This window comes from Xyrauchen texanus, chromosome 20 (assembly GCF_025860055.1).
Source record: "Xyrauchen texanus isolate HMW12.3.18 chromosome 20, RBS_HiC_50CHRs, whole genome shotgun sequence".
Taxonomy (NCBI): Eukaryota; Metazoa; Chordata; class Actinopteri; order Cypriniformes; family Catostomidae; genus Xyrauchen; species Xyrauchen texanus.
Window position 1 is genome coordinate 17,776,290 of NC_068295.1, and position 21,439 is coordinate 17,797,728.

Genomic DNA, 21,439 nt, shown 5'->3' on the forward strand with positions numbered 1-21,439 from the left:
GAAAATGTTCCTCTTTGATGCTTTATGTCCTCCTCGCTATATGGATGAGCTCATTGGTCTTTTTTTTTAACGCAAGATTTTTGTCCGTAATTAACCTCCATACTGGAGCCAAAAATATACTGCAGCGCTGTGTTAAAGTGCTCAATCTACAGTATATGTGCCTCAAGTTCCGGCAATTTATGGCAAAGTCTTGTAGACAAAGCTCGGCCTTATCTCAACCTTTTGTTGACAAGTTGATTTGAACAGCACAAACCCATTTTCTCCAATCACTTCCAATTTCCGATAACCCAATGCGCATTTACGCGAGGCAAATATATCAGCGGTATTATATATATGTATCGTAAAAACGCATCGATTGGACGGGGTTGTTTACAACTGTTCCGCAACACACATCTAGGTTATGTTACCGCAACGTCTTTCAGTGTAGCATCTCTACGTCATAACAAATACAATTCACCTTAAACTGCGCGCGCGGAGACGATCCGCTTCCGTTCAGCTGCGGTTGGACTCTGGGTCGAGTGTCTTTTCTCTGTAGGCTACTATAATCTCGTCAACGTCAAATCCGTCCCATAATCCGCATGTATTGTAGGCATTGAGCGCGGCACTGCAGTTCAGTCCTTGAGCTCAAAACTGCATCTATTAACGCAGCATAAAGGTTTACGGTAACAATATTTTACTTTTAAATCAATCTTTGAAAGTTATATAGCACATTTAGATATTTATAGCTCGAACAACATCAACTCCAATGTACACACATCCAGGTACCTAGAATATATAGGCACAATAAAGCACCTGTGCTGTGAGGTGACTCTGGAAGTGTTTACAATTACAGAGCAGGGTGACCAAACTATTCATACTGAAGGGGAAAAACATATCTTAAGACACTTAAAGATCACATGCTTACCTGAATGCTCATATGACATGTGTTGCACTTGTTTAACGTAATGGGATTTATAAAAAGGTTTGTAATTATAGTTTATACTATATTACCGGTAGTCAATTTTCTAAAACAGATGTAGGCTGGGAAGGATTGGGAACAGATAAACATGCTCTGCTCTTGATAAAGACCCATGTTATTCTTCGAAAACCTACCATGTTCTCAATGCGTTTTCCTTTGGTATTTATAAAGATTAAACAGCAATTATAACTTACAAGTATTAAATCTGGCAAACACTGTTTAAATGGGTCAAATAAAATATTTATAGAAATTACAAACATCAAACAAAGTTGTGCCGGGGTCTGATAATGAGAACATTGATATTTTCAGTAACATCTGATTCTTAATCATTTCAGACAATTAAGCTTTTTAAAATTTTCTGAGGGGTTGTGCAGAATTCACTTGAACATGCAATTTCAGTTATCCTGTTTGATGTTCTTTTGGTTGCTGGAATTTACAATCTAAGCCTTCCCTCCCCCATAGTACTTTCAAACTAGCTTCATCACTCTTAGTGGCCAACAAACAGAAAAAGAAAGCATTGCCATCTATCGTCACTGAGTCACTATAATGGTACTATCAGAAGTGTACATGATTAAACTTCAATGTTAAGAGAAAAGGTGGGAAAATGCATCAGTTCAATATGCATTCTGTTCAACCATTTAAAGCAAATTCGACTCTTAATTAGAGTTGTTAACAATACTGTATATGCACACTATAGAGTAGCACTATTGATGCTATAACCACAAAAAGTGCCACGTAACAAATTTTACAGCTGATTTGAAATATGTTCTTTGATTGTAATTTGGACCGTTTTGGACTGTTTTTCCCCCATTCAAATAGATTGGAGCTGCTCTGGCATGACAGGAAATAGCCTCCTGAAAGCAGTGAACTGAAAGACTTTGGTCACTCACATGCTCGTGCGGATCCAGGGTGAGCAGCAATATCCTGACAGTTTAAATGGCCTGGATCGCCTGCTTGGATTGTCACGGACTGACCATCATGATTTGTGAATCAGGAACATTTGATCCTGAAGTTTTGATTCTTGCTGATGGAATACACACTTCAGAGGAAGATATTAGATGAGCGCTTGACAGAAAGAAAACGCTGGATTTTCGTGAGGTTTGTGAATTACATAGGTTTAAACAGATATGTGCATGTTAGCAGATGGAATGTGATATTAGTTTTATTGATATTTGCATTTTTATCATCAGACAAGACAGTTAAAAGTTACAGGGAACTTTTGAGGAGAGAGAGGAAGAATGAAACAGGCGAGCACTTTAACATTATGAGCTCAAACGTGTCTGCCGCAGCTCTGATATGCGGACCCTTTAAATGACACTGTGTTGCACATCGGTCTATTATTGTAGTAACATGATGGCACATAACAACAAAACAAACCATGACTGGCCGTTTACATGTCTCAGTCACAAAAAATCGGCCAAACAGGAAAATGTATCGGCAGATGCTGATAATTAAAAAAAAGTTAGAATATCGGCCGAGTTATTGGCCTCTGCGATATATCGGTCGACCACTAGTAAAGACCAAGTGATTTTCAACACAGATATGATCACATTGCTATGAAACGTTCAAATGGATTCAGATTTCAAACCGATAGTGTTAACTCAATATGATTTTTACTGCTTGCTCAATTAACTTATTTAAAATGAGCTAATGCAAAACAATTCTTTAGCATTTGGTCTCAACTTAATTCCATTGTTTACAATCCATCTGTGTTCACTTAATCCAATTGTGTTGGAACTATGTGAACAATATTTGTTGCTTCAATGCATTGTTGAAGTGAAGAAGGGGATTTCCAGCTCCTAGCTTTCTTTGCATGGGATTGGATTTGGAGAGTAAAACGTAAAATTAAGTTTTATTTTTATGCATTTCTACAAAAATGAAACTAGTCGGTGACTTATTTTGGTGTTTAATGTTCTGTAATGTTGGGATTTTTTCCCCCAAAAAAGTTTCTTTCATTTCAATTTTTTTTGTCAAGTTTTACAAATTGTTTAAAAACGTTTATAGCATTTTATAAAAATAAATACATAAATAAATAAATAAAATGATTTAATTACTTAAAAAATTTAAATAATTTCCTGGCACCTTACTTAATTTATTTATTCATACATTTTTAAGTCAAGAACATCAAGAAGTTTTCTCATGTTTGCACTAAATGACCTGAACCAAAATGTACCTTCTCATTAAAATGTCAAAATATTGATATTTAATGATATGACAAAATAATTATTTGTTTTTAAATCTTCACATACAGTCTTGTGGGTCTAAAGATATCTCTGTTTTATGATTTTTGTCACATAACAACAACATTTCTACCTACAGTACATGTTGGTTGCACCACAAATGTTTTTCAAATATTAATAATAATATTTTTAAATAAACAACTTTCACTGGATTTAAAAAAAAAATATATATATATATATATATATATATATATATATATATATATATATAATTAAACAGACTATTCAGCTATATGCAACTCATGCCAACATTTATTTATTCCAAAATTTCAGCTTTTAATGAGACTTTGATTTTCTTTACTGTCTCCGGTCAGTATTTTACTTTACTGTCTTCAAGCCCCAGAAAAAAAAACATCAAAATGCCTTTGAACTCAGTAATTGAAAACATATTCATCATAGAAGTGGTGTAAAGAAATTGCTTTGTGTGAGTTGCATTTGTAATGTATTTTTAAATAATTATTAGATGCAGACAAAAAAATTGCGTCACGTCATTGACCTGGTTATCATTGAGTAGAAGAGTGGAGCTGATTGTTAAGTCAAGGTTGGGTACATTACTACTGAAAAATCAGTGTGTATTTCTTTTCTCATGAAGTAAATACTGACGGATCATAAATATAATGATTGATTGGGTTCTGTAAACTCTCAGCAGCACCACACTTGTTATACAGCACAAAAAGATTTTTGCAATACGCTGGAACCAATGTCCACAAGTTAACCCCCCAAAAAAAAAACTAAAACAAATATACATTTCACAGGTTCATATTGTGCAAGTTATTAAAATGAAACATTTACATTTGTCTCTACAACATCCTTTTTTGTATTGCTTTTGATCAACAAATGCAAGAAAAAAAACGGCCTAGTAACCAAGAGTAAGAAAGGTCATGCAATTATAAGTGAAAATGCCATTTTGTTGCTCTCTGACTTTAGCTCTTGAAATAAATCCCTTTCGAGGCATCTTATTAAAGGAAAGTTATTAAAAACATTTGTTTTGCTACACTGTGCAGTTCTTTCTGAAACTATTGTTGACAAGGCAGTACTTCTTAATTAATGTGGACAGTAAGTGGTACTTGTGCGGTACTTGCAGCAATTAATTGATAAACATGTTCAGAAGCATTTGCAGTTGATTAAGACCAGAAAGAGTCTTACAATCAAAAGAGAACAATCAGCTAAAGTAAAATTAGGACTATCATTTAAGACCTATGTAGAGTCCAAAAAAATGTGCTTGCTTTTGGTGACTACACACTGTATTAGCATAAATGTAATAAGTCATGTAAAAAAAAATATATAAATCACAGGCACATTCTGTATGAATCTACATAATGCTTGATACATCTTTAACCTCACAATAACAAATACCATGGCAAAGACTGTAAGGGCAATTTCTCATTATAACTTGGATGCATGGCATTGCATTTGTAATTGAGCATAAATAATTGAATATTTAATAAAGCAAATGCAACATATTAGCTCTGCACTGATCTATGCATCTACTCACTTATTGTACTGCAAGACTGTTGCACTGTTTAAAACAAAATATGGCCTGTGTGATTTATGAAGGTCTGATAAAGCTTTAGCATGTTTTTTTAATCTAAGGTGTCCTTGGAATGCTTATAGCCAGACACAAGGAACTTATAAAAATGAAATACTATAAAATAAATAAATAAAAAAAAGCCAGTTTGTCATATTTACATAATTAGATATTAGATAGATGACTGCCATCTTGAATTGGGCTGGCTGGTTGCAATATCCACAGAGGAATTTGTTCTGAAATCTGAGGTATGCAAATGTTTCTGCTAAAATGTAAGAATGCATACACAAGTAAAAGTGAAAAGATAAAGCAGACATGTGTCAATCAACCATTTTAATGATCAAATTATAATAAAGCACACAACATATCAAAATATTCTCTAACTTTAAATATCAACCCCATTTCTTAAAGGTACCTTTAATCAAAACAGTAAAAACCTTGAACATAATGAATTACTAAAAATGCCATGCAGAGACTATATCCTTTATGCTTTCCCACAATTTGATAGTGCAGCAATTTAATTTGTGATTATACATTTTTTTCAACACTTAACATTTCCTTTACATGTCTTTTATTATCAAACATTGTTAAATTTGAAAATGTCAGCAATACTTTCCCATTCCAACTATAGCAGAAAAAGAGAGAGTCGGAGAGTCTTGTGCAAATACTTTTCAAAATCAAGTGTCACAGGGGAACTTAATGTCTATTTAGAGGTTTTCCATCTGACCACAGGAGAGTTTTTCTTGCATCAATTGACCAAACCTAAATTATATTCAACAGACAGAAGGACTTACAGAAACCAGTATTGCATTTGCTGTACATCCAGTCCCCTTACTCAAAGTGACTTACACTTACTGGTAGAAAAAAAGGCATAATGTGCTACCCTACATATATCACAGAAAATCATCGAAATTGTCTTTTTAAAGGAGAAGAAAGCACCAAGGCATTTTAGACTGTGTAATATTAGTTAGTCGTTGGTCAGCATTAATGGCAGTCTGCAGGAGAGGAGCAAGACTCAGTGGGCAAGTGGCTGTTGCTCGGGACAGGGTTGGGGTCCGGATCTGTACTGACCTGCTCATAGATGAATCCATACAGACTGACGTCAGGCCTCTGGGCATTTTTACTCACCATATTAGAGTACTGCTTTAAGAGGCCATACAGTGTGCCTGAGAGACAAGAGAAAAAAAGATTTGAGGAATGGTGAGCATCATGGCGTCTGTCGCATCCAGAGCCATTCATAAATCACAGAGCGCAAGGGTTTACTGCTCACTCCACTTTAGTACAATAGATGGCTGAGAGCGTTTTCTCAAAAAGGTTTCAATAAATTACAAACAGTGGGGTCAGTAGAGGCTGAAACTCACAAGATTGAACAGGCCAAATGGTCTAATTTAATTATGTAAAACAAATGGCTCCATGTTGTCGCATACAAATGACCACTATTCTGAGGAAGTCAGTGGTTCTCAAAATGTTGGGCAGAGGGTGGTGTGGAAGACTGACCCATTCTCAAATCTCGTTGACTTTCACAAATTCAGAAAAAAAATTGCCAATACACGCAAGAACCAATAAGTGCAATTTCTTTTCCTCAGCCTTTTCTCCCAAGTCTTGCTTATACTTTTGCCTGGCACTGCAGCGTGTCCAGCGACGCCCCACGACGAGGGTGAGAAATTAAAATTTTTGGGTGAGCTACTACATATTAACATTGCTCCTGCAGCAGTATCACATTTTATTTATTCTATTTTGGATATTTAAAAAATATATAGGCACAATTACATTTTTCTGGGGCTTAAAGTAAAAAATGTAATGTCGTGCAAATGTCCGGAGACAGTAAAATTATTCAGTCTCATTAAAAGCTGAACTTCTTGAAAAAATAAATCTTGGCATGAGTTGTGCTGAATAATCTTTTTATTATTATCATTTCATTTTTAAAATTAAGTGAAACAATTTTATTTTAAAATATGATTATTCATATTTGAAAACCATTTGTACACCAAATCAGAGTTATGTGGTGCAACCAACATTAGATTAGATTCAACTTTATTGTCATTGTGCAGAGTACAAACGAAATGCAGTTTGCATCCAACCAGAAGTGCAAAAAAAGCAGAAAGGTGCAATGTGATATTCAAGTGTAGACAGGTGGTGCAAAGGCAGGACAAGAAATATATTGCAGTGTTATAAGAGCAGGATAAATATGGCTATGTAATATGAACAGTGTATGAACAACATGTACAAATATGTGCAATGTAGTAGCAGTGACATTAAAAGTAGTAAGAATAATATAGATATATGCAAAATATATAATAAGAAAAACAGAGTAAATATGGATATTCTGTATGAACCATATAGACAGATATGTACAGCTATGTGCAGTGTGGTAACATTATAAGAGCAGTAAGAATAAGTGTATGTGCAGGATGAATAGTATGAAGAGCAGTAGAATATGGCTATGTATAGGTGTACTTACAGTATGTACATTTTAAATAAATAAATAGAACAGAATGGGTGGGATAGGGTAGTGCAAATTGTTGGGGGGACAATCAATTGTCACCGGGATGCAGAGCTAGAGCATTTCTACCAACATGTAGGTAGAAATGCAAGAAAATGCAGTTACTCTTTTAAAAGCATTTTCTTTTCAGTCATTCTCTCACACACACACACACACACACACACACACACACACACACACACACACACACACACACCTCCAAAGTGGCATTTAACTGATCACAAAGTATAGTCAGGACATTACTGATGTAAAAAGCAGCACCTCCACTATTTGATGTTTTTTTTTTTTTTTTTATCTAGACAGGCCCCATTTCCAGCAGCCATGACTCCAACACCTTATCTTAAGTAATCATGATAAATTGCTAATTTGGTATGAGAAAATCACTTGCCATTATATCAAACACAGTTGAAAGCTATTTGGTTAGTTAAATGAAGCTTAACATTGTCTTTGTGTTTGTTTTTGAGTTGCCACAGTATGTAATAGACTGGCATGTCTTAAGGTCAATATTAGGTATAAAGTCTATACAATACTTAAAATTGCCAAAAAACTGAAGATTTCATAGAAAGGTGTACATTACAGTCTTCAAAGACAAAGGAAAACCAGCTCTAACAAAGATAGAAAGAGATGTGGAAGGCCAGATGTACAACTAATCAAGAGGATATGTACATCAGACTCTCTAGTTTGAGAAATAGATGCCTCATGTCCTCAGCTGACTGCTTCATTGAATTGTACCCGCTCAACACCAGTTTCATGTACAACAGTAAAGAGAAGACTCAGAGGTGCAGGCCTTCTGGGAAGAATTACAAAGAAAAAGCCACTTTTGAAACAGAAAAACAAAAATAAATTGTTAAAGTGGGCAAAGAAACAGACATTGGACAACAAATAATTGGAAAAGAGTTTTATGGATCTTAATCCAATTGAGCTTTTGTGGGACTGTAAGGTGTGTAAGAAGTGCCCGACAAGACAGCCATATCTATGACAAGTGCTACAGGAAGTTTGGGGTGAAATGTCACCTGAGTATCTAGACAAACTGACAGCTAGAATGTCAAGGATCTGCAAAGCTGTCATTGCTGCACATGGAGGATTTTTTGATGAGAATACTTTGAAGTAATTTAAGAAGTTCTGAAATTTTTTTTCAAACTGTAATAATAATAATTTTTCACGTTATTAATGTTCTGACTATACATTGTGATCAGTTGAATGCCACTTTGGTGAATAAAAGTACCAGATACGTTCCATAAGAGCGAAACCTGTACATCATTTCAAACATTTGGCCACCAGTGTGTGTGTGTGTATGTGTATATATATATATTAGACAGACAGACAGACATGTATTCCTTTTGACCAAAATTAAGTCATGGGCAAACATGTTCTGCTGCCAACAGAAATACCGATCAGGAAGGGTGTTCACATTTATGACCTCTTAAACGTGAAAAGAACCAGACTAAATAATTACGAAAAATTCAAACATAAAAATAATTATTATGAAACAGCAGCATATTTATGTAGTAACTGCATGTGCTAATCTACACATGCTAATGCTACACTGTGCAAAACACAGCTATGTGGTCCAGTTAAAACCTTAAGCCTTTTATTTTGACGGAACATGAAGGAAGACATTTGATTGTAGTAGAGTTGACAATGGCCTTTTACTGCAGAGAAATGCTCTCATCTACTCTTCTTTCCACAAAACTCGATGATATGGAGTTATTTTAGATTTGGACAGTAACTTTTAGCAGCCAATTATTTGGAATTAAAAAACTTTTACAATTACATAATCTTGAGCTGTAAATATAACGCTCTCATCTCATTAGCCTCACGCGTGCTTTGAGTAGAAAACAGAGCTGCGCACATGTAGTAAGAGCAGCAAGGAGCACTACTAGACTATATATTTATCTTTATGAAATCACAGACTTTGCGATTTGTTAATCACACTACGTCAATTGTGATTTCAATTTTTTTTACCGATTAATCGTTCAGCCCTACAACAAAACCAAACAAAAAAAAAATAATCACAAAAACCTACAGTGGATTATTAAAATGTTTATCATGTAAATCAAAATAGTCCAAAAATGGACCACATGTAGCAGGCCCCTTACCCACAGTGATATGTCTATCTTTGAGAAAGCTGTGCAGGTCATGCACGTCAGTCATGAGTCCTTCATCTCCAAATGTGAAGTAGGCCACGTCTCTACCTGCCTCAGCAGCAGCGATCAACTGCAGCAGAGCTGGAAGGACAAATCAAAAAGGTTGACAGTAAGCAACAGTTCCACTGAGCCTAAACCATACACACCATTTAGGAAGCCTTTCATTTAAACCAATGGGGCAATGCAGATTACCCCTCACACCCCTTTTAGTACAAGGAAGTTTCAATCAACCACTGCATAATGATAATACATTCTCGGAGGAACCGCTACCATTTCTGATAGCTGCTTAACCCAGATGACTAAAATACAACTACATAGTGTGGATTCTTTAGGTTTGTAGCTGTAGAGAAAATTATTGACATCTTATTTGTTTATAAAAGGTAAATAATCCATGTCTAACAATCCCTATTAAGGGACTCAATATTAGTCACCCTGATTCAAATTGAGTCTAAAGATTTTAAATATTTAATGAGGTTGAATGCAGCCCACTGATGAATGAATATTGTTCAAATGAGAGCAACCAATTACAACGGGTAATCTGTAGTATAACCAGCCATAACATAAAAACTAAACAGATAATATAACTCTAAAATAACTCTAGATGAATTTACTGATAGACAACTCATTAGGCGCACGCACGCAAGCACACAGATTTCCAAATGCTTCATGGTTTCAACAATGATGAACTATCAAGGACTGGAATAAATCTCATGTATCAGACTTCTATACTTACAATAGAAAACAATCAGATGGCAAATCACAAGCTTGCAAGTTTAAATATATGGATGAGGCTTGAAAATAATATGTTGCACTTTTAATGGAAAGTATAAATGTGTCAGCTGATCAATAACAGGAAAGTGGAAAAACATGTCTTAGATAAAATTTTTTTATAATAGATAGACAAAGAAACAAACAAAAATACAAAACAAAAACAGCTGAAAGTCTACTTTTAAAGTTAGGAGGTTGTTCTTAAATTCTTACCTATCTACTTAAACTAGTAATGATAATTCAGAAATTACATGGATTATTTGTCTACACTACTGTCTAGTCGTGTTGCATCACTTTGTGAGGAACAAAATATGATCAATGCACATTATTTTGCATTCTCCAACCTGCACATACCTTTGAGTCTTGTGTCACCTCCAAACACACCGCATCCCCAGTTCCCTGTAGCAACAGCTGACAGGTTCTGAGGGTCGACACCAGGTCGCATGAATCCGCAGTATGCCTAGGAATGGAAAACAACCTTATGTCATTTAGAAACAAATGCAAACACATAATAATCACCATAGAATGGAAGAAATTTGACAAGACTTGTGTCATGAATCATTAAATCCACTAAGCAACACAGACTTGGAATTCCAGGCAAGGTTAAATAGAATCAAAAGGTCATAAGAGCATGCCAAAGGTCAAAGATTTTCCTTTTCATGTCATCAATGTGAAACAAACCCTCTTTCCTGCATAATTTGGGATTGAACCATCTGCTGACCTTGTTGAGCTCTCGGGTCATTTTCTCAGGTTGAAATTGTTCCATGAAATGTTTATACTTCAAAGCGTCCAAGGCCACAATCTCTGTGCACCTCCTCTGCCAATCATCCCTGAGCACAGGAAAACATGTTTTTTTTATTGAAGCGTTTCTTCATTTTTTTCTTTCCTTATTTTTGCTTAGAGCAATTAAGACACTAAAGTTGAAATTTGTGCAGTTACATTTATGATAGCTAGCTACATTCTGAAAGTAGGGATATGAGAGGTATGCTTAGGGTTAGGTTAGTTATCCATAATTGTTCTTACCTCGGCGTCTCATCTTTGTGGTTTTCTTTCCATCTGTAGCTCTCTGCATATCCAGAGTACTTACTATATTGTTCTGTGCCTAAAGGAAGAGAAAATAAATAAAACAGAAATTCATAAGGGTTTTAGATAATTCTGAGTACAATTCAGAGAAGTTATTCTGTTGACACAAAGAAAGAGTCATGACTAAACTCTCCAAACCATCTATGCAAATCTGAGAACTAAATTTACTCACAATGATTTAGGTTTTATGATGACCTGTCACTTTATAATAATTAAAACAATTAAAACTACTTTAAGAGCAACTACTTGGTTAAACAGGGCCAGGCTGTTCCATCTGTGAAAATGCTGTAGTACCTCTTAATCTGCTACACAAAAGCATGTCCTGATAATGAAACCATTATTTACAACTCGTAAGTGTGCTAGGTCTTTTTACAAGACAAAAATGACCAACAATTCACAATCATAATTTTGTGTGTCTGTGGAGGGTTCCATAAGTAAAGATCCCACTAATATCTCCATAGACAAAATACAAATTCTAGAGATAACAAATAAACTTTTCAAGACAGACATACCATGATCTCAGAGGTCATTTAGTGATGGTATATGCTTCTGTCGAAACAAAGTCAGTGTCACAAGTCCACTTAACTTAAAAAAAAAAACAGAGTCTCTATACTCTCAATAAACTTTTTTATATTTCAATATTTTGCAATTAACTTTTAATATTACACTTATAGACATTAACTAATTTGCAATTCTTCAAGGGATGAGTAGTTCATTTCCTAAAAAACTGTTAAGTATACAGTCTTGTAACTGTCTTTTTCCAAACACTTTTTGTTATTTATTTTTTTGCCTATAAACAAACATTTTGGTTTTATTAATCTCAAAGCTAGTTGGTTTGCTTCAAGGCTTAGATCTCTGTTCAGAATAATTGTTTTATGCATATGCAGACAATCAATGTAAAAAAATAAATCTTGAATCAAGGCCGCTAAAAAACTGGATGCATTTAAATATAACTCTTATTGGTAAGGTAAATTGGCTGGAACTGTCAAAGCAAGAACACAAACAATGGAAAACAAACCCAAGTATTACATTTCAGCTTTCTTAGTGGACCTTTTTACATATTGAACACAATTTTCCTTCTTTAATGTGATTTTTAATTGCATAATTCTCTTCCTTTCAGGACACCAAGCTTAAACAACTTTTATAAAGTGACCAGATCCAGATGTACATAAAACCTCCAGAAATTGGCAAAACTCGCACCACTCATCAACTATTGTGAATACCTCCAGAATCCTCTTCTCTCACCTTGATCCAATTTGTGTTTGTGGCCAGTTTCAGTGGCACTCAGACAAAGAGCAATCACAAGATTAAAATACAGTCCCCATACCAACGCCTCAGCATTTCTGCCAACTCTACTGACGCAGAAAGAGTGCATTAAGGAGCCTGTGTCATGATGCATTACTGGCGGGATATGATTTGCTGCAAAGGCGAATTGCAGTGCAAAAGAAACAGAGATGACGATGAATATTTCGTTTGTTGTAATAACTGTGATGGAATAGCTGGATCCATTAGAGTGGGCTGTGCCCGCAATCATTCATTGTGGCCAAGAGGTAATACAGTTAAGTGGAGAGAGGGGCAGTAGGGGTGAGAGAGACAGAGAGAGAGTGTTATTGAATGAAAGAGAGAGAGATGACTAATATCTGAGATTGATTCCATGTGAAGGTATAATGTAACAGGGTGGAAAGCTCCCAAGTTCACGTTGACTTTGCTAGTGAGTTATAATTTTGAAAATCAGCCTCAAAGCTCTGACAAAGACTATTCAATTGTGTGCAACCACTTCTCGCACCATAACAAGGGATGGGAATCGAAAGAAATTAACGATTCTGGTTCCTTAACGGTTCCATTAACATTCCTTTTAGTTTTATTTTAATAGTTTCATAAATTATTTTAAAATACCACTAATTACAACCAAACTTATAGGGCCTCATTCATTAAAGTAGTAAATAGTAAATCTAGGAGTCAATTTGGAGTTATTTGCACATAAAATGAACCTTCCCAAAAACTTTCTGCCAGATTCACAAACGCTTTGTAGGGGACATGTGCACGTTTACTCACAATTATCATTATCTACGGCTATAAAAATGGTATACATAAGGAGGGCACCAGACTCGCTAGTAAATGCTGTTACCATCTTTGCAGAACAGTAATGAAGTCATTTGAGGAACTTCTGTTATTGCATGTTTTTTTGGTCATCGGAGGCTCTTTTATGAATCAAACAGTTTGGAAGTCAATAAAATGGTTTGACATGAGTGTAAAAATGTTCAGTTCATGCCGGAAGGAGGATGTCTACCACCATGAACCTTCTCTGGTTCAGTTTGCAGCCCATTGCCAGTGCCATTTGTGAAACTTGGCAGGTAAATCCTGATTGTAACAGTGATACACTTGCAACTGGAAGAATCTTCAGAAAAATGTACAGAATGCCTGAAGAAGATCTTTGACCGAAATGCTGTAAGATATTACAGATTAGCAGCTATATGACAATGTGCAGTCTTTTTCTTTTTTTTTACTGTTGTTTATGAACGCACCTGTCAGCGATGTGTTTATGGTTTAACAGCATTTGCATTGCCCATACGTTATCAACTGAATACAATTTACCAATGCCTATACTCAATTATGAGACCTCAATTATAGAGCTCATATCAAATAAAACAAAATTAAAAAAAGAATCCAACCAGTCACGTTAGATGCTATTAATTTTTGTAGAGAAAATCTAATGTAAATGGCATTTTTCCATGAACCTTTTTCACCGCATATCAAGCACTTCTGCTGGAAAAATGATAAGCAGAGTTGGGAAAAAAATATATAAGCTACTTTGAGAAAAAAAAAACATTCTAAATACATAGTCTTTTGTTTAAAAAGAAAAAGCTTTTTTTCCTCACTTTTTTACTAATTAATATTATTTGTTATGGTAAATTACACTCATTTAATTATTAGTTAAGCTTTTCAGTACTTATTTAATTACACATTTATCCAAATGTAGTCAAGGCAGTTTGCCTGAATTAACACAACACATTCGGATGTCTTACACACTGTCTGTGTAATGTTTTGAAAATACAAAAAGTTTAATAAATCCGAGAATTTGTCAGAATGACTTTGCAAATGATTTACACAAAAAAAATCATCCTGCTCGCATTTCATGAATGAGGCCCATAAAATGTACATTTAAGCACACATTGACGAATCAACAACATCCAGTAATCACTCTGATTTAAAACTCACAAGCCTTAAGTACACATAAAACAGTAACAGTTCTTTGTACAAAGGCTGAAACAATTAGTCGACATTATCGAAAATGTCAGCAAAAAATTATTGTCGACAAAAATTTTAGTTTGATCTCATTTAACATAATATGAGATCACATTAAACTGTAAGGATGATACGTGAGAGCAGCACTGCATTTCACGCCTGACTGAGGAGAGGAAGAATTACACAACTCACAGTCCAGATGCACTCTAAACCTTCCAAACAGCTTCAGGTGATGTAGATCACAAAGTATTAGGGAATTAGTAGGGAATTATAAAAAAAAAAAAATTAAATACATAAGCACTCTCGTTGTGGAATAAGCGGAGCTGGAGCTCTTTAAAGGAATCACCCCGGCATTACATCTTAAATGCAGTTATACACTCACCTAAAGGATTATTAGGAACACCATACTAATACTGTGTTTGACCCCCTTTCGCCTTCAGAACTGCCTTAATTCTACGTGGCATTGATTCAACAAGGTGCTGAAAGTATTCTTTAGAAATGTTGGCCCATATTGATAGGATAGCATCTTGCAGTTGATGGAGATTTGTGCGATGCACATCCAGGGCACGAAGCTCCCGTTCCACCACATCTCAAAGATGCTCTATTGGGTTGAGATCTGGTGACTGTGGAGGCCATTTTAGTACAGTGAACTCATTGTCATGTTCAAGAAACCAATTTGAAATGATTCGAGCTTTGTGACATGGTGCATTATCCTGCTGGAAGTAGCCATCAGAGGATGGGTACATGGTGGCCATAAAGGGATGGACATGGTCAGAAACAATACTCAGGTAGGCCGTGGCATTTAAACGATGCCCAATTGGCACTAAGGGGCCTAAAGTGTGCCAAGAAAACATCCCCCACACCATTTTACCACCACCACCAGCCTGCACAGTGGTAACAAGGCATGATGGATCCATGTTCTCATTCTGTTTACGCCAAATTCTGACTCTACCATCTGATTGTCTCAGCAGAAATCGAGACTCATCAGACCAGGCAACATTTTTCCAGTCTTCAACTGTCCAATTTTGGTGAGCTCTTGCAAATTGTAGCCTCTTTTTCCTATTTGTAGTGGAGATGAGTGGTACCCGGTGGGGTCTTCTGCTGTTGTAGCCCATCCGCCTCAAGGTTGTGCGTGTTGTGGCTTCACAAATGCTTTGCTGCATACCTCGGTTGTAGCAGTGGTTATTTCAGTCAAAGTTGCTCTTCTATCAGCTTGAATCAGTCGGCCCATTCTCCTCTGACCTCTAGCATCAACAAGGCATTTTCAGCCCACAGGAATGCCGCATACTGGATGTTTTTCCTTTTCACACCATTCTTTGTAAACCCTAGAAATGGTTTTGCGTGAAAATCCCAGTAACTGAGCAGATTGTGAAATACTCAGACCGGCCCGTCTGGAACCAACAACCATGCCACGCTCAAAATTGCTTAAATCACCTTTCTTTCCCATTCTGACATTCAGTTTGGAGTTCAGGAGATTGTCTTGACCAGGACCACACCCCTAAATGCATTGAAGCAACTGCCATGTGATTGGTTGATTAGATAATTGCATTAATGAGAAATTGAACAGGTGTTCCTAATAATCCTTTAGGTGAGTGTATTTAATGTGTTATAGCTTTAATAAAGATAAAATAATACAGAAATAGATCATATAAATTACTACAAACTCTGAAACTGTAATTTCTCTGTGCAGTCAGCACCTCTTCTATGAGTTCTAGGAGCGTGAATGTCCCGATCTAAGGGGGAGAGATTGAAACTGCACCCAGCTGATGTACACTCTGTCGAGCACACGCACTTAATGCAGCCTGATTATAACGTGATGGCTCGTGACTTATTGAATCATAATATTTGTGTCACTGTGTGCTTCTTATCGTGAAGAAAATTGACAATATGCAGCTTTATTAATAAGAGAGTGTTTTTTTTTTTTTATGAGTTAAAGATGGATTGAAGTGAACAGAAAGGTGAGAGAGGGTAGTCTTCACTCCATTATTAAACTGCAACAAAAAAAAGTTTTTGATTCATTTTTGTTTTGGCTTGTCTTCCGATATAAATATCTAAAACTCCTTTAAAACAACGTACATTTTCATTAACAGCTGTACTGCAGAAGAAAAATTGTTATGAAATTGCAGCAGTGATAAGGAAAGAGCAGCTGGTCACAATCTGTAAAGGAAGTGGAGATAGAAACTGATGTGTTTGCAATGTATCAGATGCAGGACACTTACTCATGACCTGGGCTCATCTCCAGTGCTGCCACTCAGTCAAAGAGCACAGTTCATAAAGGAAGAATAGAGTGATGGAGAAATCGTGTAGAGATGAAGATGGAGAGGGGGAGGGAGAGAGCGAGAGAGAGAGAGAGGGAAGAGGGAGAGATATGTAGTGTAAAGAAAGGGGGGTGTCACTTAACGTGTTGACTGAAACAGTGAGTTGGAGGGTGAAAAATAGGGCAGTTCAGCTTGAGAGAAATAACAGGGCTGCCCTGAGTCCAGCGTGAATCAATGTAATGGATTTACGTTCAAATTGGATGAGGAAAGGTGGGTGTTAGAGTGGAGCCCAATGAATACAGAAGCCTCATTGAGGAATGGCAAATTACTTGTGGTGAAAAACCAGAGGTCTTCTACTCACTACATGAGTAGTGTTAAAGAACTGTGATTATAGCCCAGATATACTTTATTAGTGTGAAAGAGAATTGAATGATAACAAATCTGATCTCATTCTAATATGGTATTTTATTACTCTTCACTATCGTACTGTGTGGTCAAAACACAGACAACAACTCTGCCATACAAAGCCAGGATGCATTAACTACACAAACAATGAAATTAAAATTTTTTGTCTAGCCAAGTATGAATTACAAAATAGTTTCAGTCTGCATTTCTCTGAATCATAGCATACCGGAGATCCGATTTAGGACTTAAGTATTTTTGTCTTGTTTTCCAGTAAAAATATCTGAACATCCTTTAAACAAATATATTTAATTGAGAATAAAATGAGATAAGAAAACAAGTCTTGTTCTCAAAGATATCTAATATTATTTTATTTAGGTTTATGCTTAGGAGGAAAAATATACTTATTATAAGGTGCATTTTCCTTGCCCCATTGGCAAATAGTTGTTCCTTGTTTTAAGCATTTATCTAACAAAATGTACTAAGATCTGTCAGAAAACATGACTTATCTTAGCTCATTTCACTTCTCAATTGAAAGTATCTTGTTTTAAAAGATGTTTACATATTTGTTTTACTGGAAAACAAGACAAAAATACAATAATACAAATATTTTGTTACAGTGAGCATGACTGTGTCTACCGGTGTCATAAGCTAGGTTTTGTGCATTTTCAAATTGCGCACAAGAAGATATCCTGAATGGAAACGTTTAATATGAGAATAAACTCTCAAAATTCACATAAACTTTTATATGCTAAGAGGAGGTGGAGTTTTGCAAGAATTAAAATGTGCATTAAGGTGATGGAAACAGTTTTTTCACAAAATGATGATGTGTTTTACTTTTGACCATTCGATGTGACTGGCCCAATGAAAGGTCCAACCTTGGCACTCAATTCTTCGTGGATTACCCTTGGCATTCAGAAGTGTAACCCACAGCTAGTTGCTCCAATCCACAAATGCTCCAATCCTGGAAATATAACTCTCCTTGAAGCAAGGAGGTCATTCAGCTGCTCCATCAAGATAAGGCAAGCTCCTTAAAGATAATGTTCATGACGTAGTGGATGGAAACACGCAACGTTTTGAATTTTCTTTAGTCGAATTTGTAGAAATACACTTAAAAAAAGCTAAACATTTAGATGGAAACCAAGCTAATCTTGCTTGTGTGACATTGCTAGATTATATAATAAACTATAAGTTTATCTAAGAATAAATATGTAATATTTGCCCAATTTTTAGAAAACAGGTGTTTGAACAGCTAGGAGGGAGGAACCAGGCACTTCAATGGTGGGTGACATCAATCAGACAGAAACATGTGAGTGTGTAGAGCACAGACGGAAGGGAGGAGTGAACGGTTGCATGTTTGTGTGTTGACCTGTGATGATGAGGCACTCGTTGTGGTCCAGAGCTTCAGTGAAGAGGCGTGATACGATGAGCTCAGGGTTGATGAGGAAGCGGATCTCCTCCTGGACCAACCCCAGACCTGTCACCCCTCCACCCACCAGCCTGTTTGCAAAGTCCACCTGCAGCACAAACATCCAGAGAGAAAACATTAATCAGCAACAAACAGCCCTGATCAGTTGCTCTAAAAGGTCAAAATATCTTCACAATTTCACCCTTGAACACGGTGAAAAATGATGTTACGGTACAGAGATTTACTATTCTCGTCTGAACATTCAACTGGTCCAACTGTGAGGAAGGTTGTTTGCCCAGAATGTCACAAGAGATTATAGTTTCAGGTAAGTGACAGGCAGCTAAAATGCACAGGGGTGAAAAATAGAGTGCTCTGCATGGCTGTGCATAAAGCTAAAAATGAGGATTAAACTGGAATTTAGCTTTTTTTAAGTAGTCAATTTTTCCCCTTAAAAATATGTCTCATATTTGTGACAAACAGCACAAGTCTGTGTCACTCACAGCTCCATATACAAGATTACACAATCTTTATCTCCAAGGTCACGTTCACACTAATTCTGTATGTTTTCACTTGATTCCCCTTGATTTTGCAACATTTACACCTCTCATTCATACAAGAACAACATTTTCCACTACTGAAAATGGAGACTTTGAAATTGCTCTCTAGTACCTCAAACTTCGGAATGTGACATTTTTGTGACGGGTACAGTTCTCTTACGAGAGGTTCTCTCGTATTGCGTAAGCTAGCTTACGCTACAGGAAAGATTCATCTTTTCTGAGATATTGAAGCCAAAAAATTATCCTTAATTTTGTATCCATTGTCAATGCAGTGCAGCAGCTGCATACCTAGAGCGGGCTAGCTAGCGAGCTCATTGGTTGCTCTGCGGCAACTGCTGCAGCCTATAGACGAACTTGAGTGAACTCACATCCAATGACGAGGCCCGTGCGTCACTGTATCAAAGCCCGCCAGAATGGGCGTGGCTAGAGTGCATATAAGCGTAAGTTCAGTAGGCTGGAACCCTGATTTTCATCTATTCAGCGAGCTCTTCGCATCTCTGAACTGCAGAAGCCGCGTCGCCGTTCGAGGGGCATCTAGCAAGCTTGGACAGCGCTCGAAGAAGCCGGCCGTCTTCGCCACCTTCAGCCATCCTGCGAGATACGGCATCCGGTGACGTATCCTTTTTAGAGCAAGCTAGTTCCTCAGCGAACTTCACAAAAAGAGCAACGAGCGTCTTTTTAAAAGAAAAAAGAGGCGCCGCTCCCAAAGGCTGCCGGAACCGGTGTTAGAAGTGACTACCTCGCCGGAGCCTCTCCCTCGAGCCTCGCTTTCACCCTCCCGGCCCCCACGGGATGCGCAGTTGCCGCCCGGCGGCGCACTGTGCCATCTCGGATGACGAGGCGGAGGATAAGGGCTGCTGTTCCATCATGGCTTCGGACAGCGAGGAGTGCTGTCCGAAGCCTCCTCCTCGGCCCAGGAATCCAGCAGGACCCGTGCCGGAGTCGAGGAAGAATTAACGCGCCTCCTCACACAGGCCGTCGACCGCCACGGGCTCGAGTGGTCACCGTCTGATAGCCCCATGGCCCATTCCAGTGAGAACAGATCTCCCCCGGCACCGCCGCTCTGTTTTTCCCTTCCCAATATGTGCTTATGTATTACACACACACTGGCCCGCACTCTTGCCGGCCAAATATTATTCCCCCACTCACAAGGGCTCCCCCGGATCCTCCCACCCCCGGGGCTCATGCAGTGGATGCTTGGCGCGCATGGCGTTGACAATGGGTTCCCATAGCGTAAGCTAGCTTGCGCAATACGAGAGAACCTCTCGTAAGAGAACGAATCGGTTACCTAACGTAACCTCGGTTCTCTCTAGATGAGGGAACGAGTATTGCTTAGCCGGCCGTGCTCGCGCCACGAGCGATTTTCGCTTCATTCAATGAAAACCAGGGTTCCAGCCTACGAACTTACGCTTATATGCACTCTAGCCACGCCCATTCTGGCGGGCGCCTGTCATTGCACGTGAGTTCACTCAAGTTCGTCTATAGGCTGCAGCAGTTGCCGCAGAGCAACCAATGAGCTCGCTAGCTAGCCCGCTCTAGATATGCAGCTGCTGCACTGCGTTGACAATGGATACAAAATTAAGGATAATTTTTTGGCTTCAATATCTCAGAAAAGATGAATCTTTCCTGAAGCGTAAGCTAGCTTACGCAATACTCGTTCCCTCATCTAGAGAGAACCGAGGTTACGTTAGGTAACCGATTCGTTTCACACTATGAAGACGGTGTGATTTTGTTTCTCATATTTTCGTTTAGTAGCTAAATGCGAGGCATATTCCACATGTGTCATCATATGGAGAAAAATTTTAGATTTTTCACAGAGGCAAAGCTATTAGATGCTAGTCTTCTAAATAAAAAAACAACACAATGTGAAGCAATGGTCACAGACACCCTTCTGTTGCATGAGTACATATACACACACACAATTAAAAAAATACAGCCCCTAGCAGTATAGTTCTTAATGATGTTACCTGCCAACTGTAATTTTAGTCACTCGACAAATTTGGCACTTGGCGAGTGTTAATACTGGACCGTGTGTACAGTTTCTGTGCATGGGAGACATTTGTGTATTATCCTGGTTTTTGGATAAGGATTTTTAGTATGATAGTTTAGGATTACCAATGCGTCCCATTTAACTGAGTCGTTAGAATTGTTTTTTGTCTTTGTATGTTGATAAAATCTCATAGCCTGCATTGACACATTTAGGATTCCGGTGGTTTCTGTCCACTGTTATACTGCAGGTTGCTGCCAAGGCCAAACCCACTCCCTCTGTATTGAATAATGGATCTATTAAGGATTAGCCATTAGCCACAGAGGTCAGATAATTCTAACAAATGAGTTTGCA

The 21,439-nt window shown here is 37.3% G+C and overlaps 2 protein-coding genes across 3 annotated transcripts in view; both read right to left on the reverse strand.

Moving 5' to 3' along the window:
- ogdhl (oxoglutarate dehydrogenase L) overlaps positions 1 to 550 on the reverse strand; it is a 37,094-nt gene extending 36,544 nt beyond the window's left edge. Inside the window, 1 exon segment of the mRNA XM_052150457.1 lies at positions 458 to 550. The gene's annotated coding sequence lies outside the window, so the exon portion shown is untranslated.
- Positions 551 to 4,962: 4,412 nt separating this feature from the next.
- parga (poly (ADP-ribose) glycohydrolase a) overlaps positions 4,963 to 21,439 on the reverse strand; it is a 45,924-nt gene continuing 29,447 nt past the window's right edge. Inside the window, exons 13-18 of one of the 2 annotated variants that reach the window (XM_052151668.1) lie at positions 18,503 to 18,650; positions 11,168 to 11,246; positions 10,866 to 10,974; positions 10,499 to 10,604; positions 9,329 to 9,457; positions 4,963 to 5,892 (exon numbers count right to left, since the gene is read on the reverse strand). In XM_052151668.1, the coding sequence (XP_052007628.1) occupies positions 5,711 to 5,892; positions 9,329 to 9,457; positions 10,499 to 10,604; positions 10,866 to 10,974; positions 11,168 to 11,246; positions 18,503 to 18,650 (753 nt within the window). In that variant the 3' untranslated portion in view covers positions 4,963 to 5,710. The remainder of the gene's footprint in view (positions 5,893 to 9,328; positions 9,458 to 10,498; positions 10,605 to 10,865; positions 10,975 to 11,167; positions 11,247 to 18,502; positions 18,651 to 21,439) is intronic. The other variant, XM_052151667.1, reaches the window with a different exon arrangement.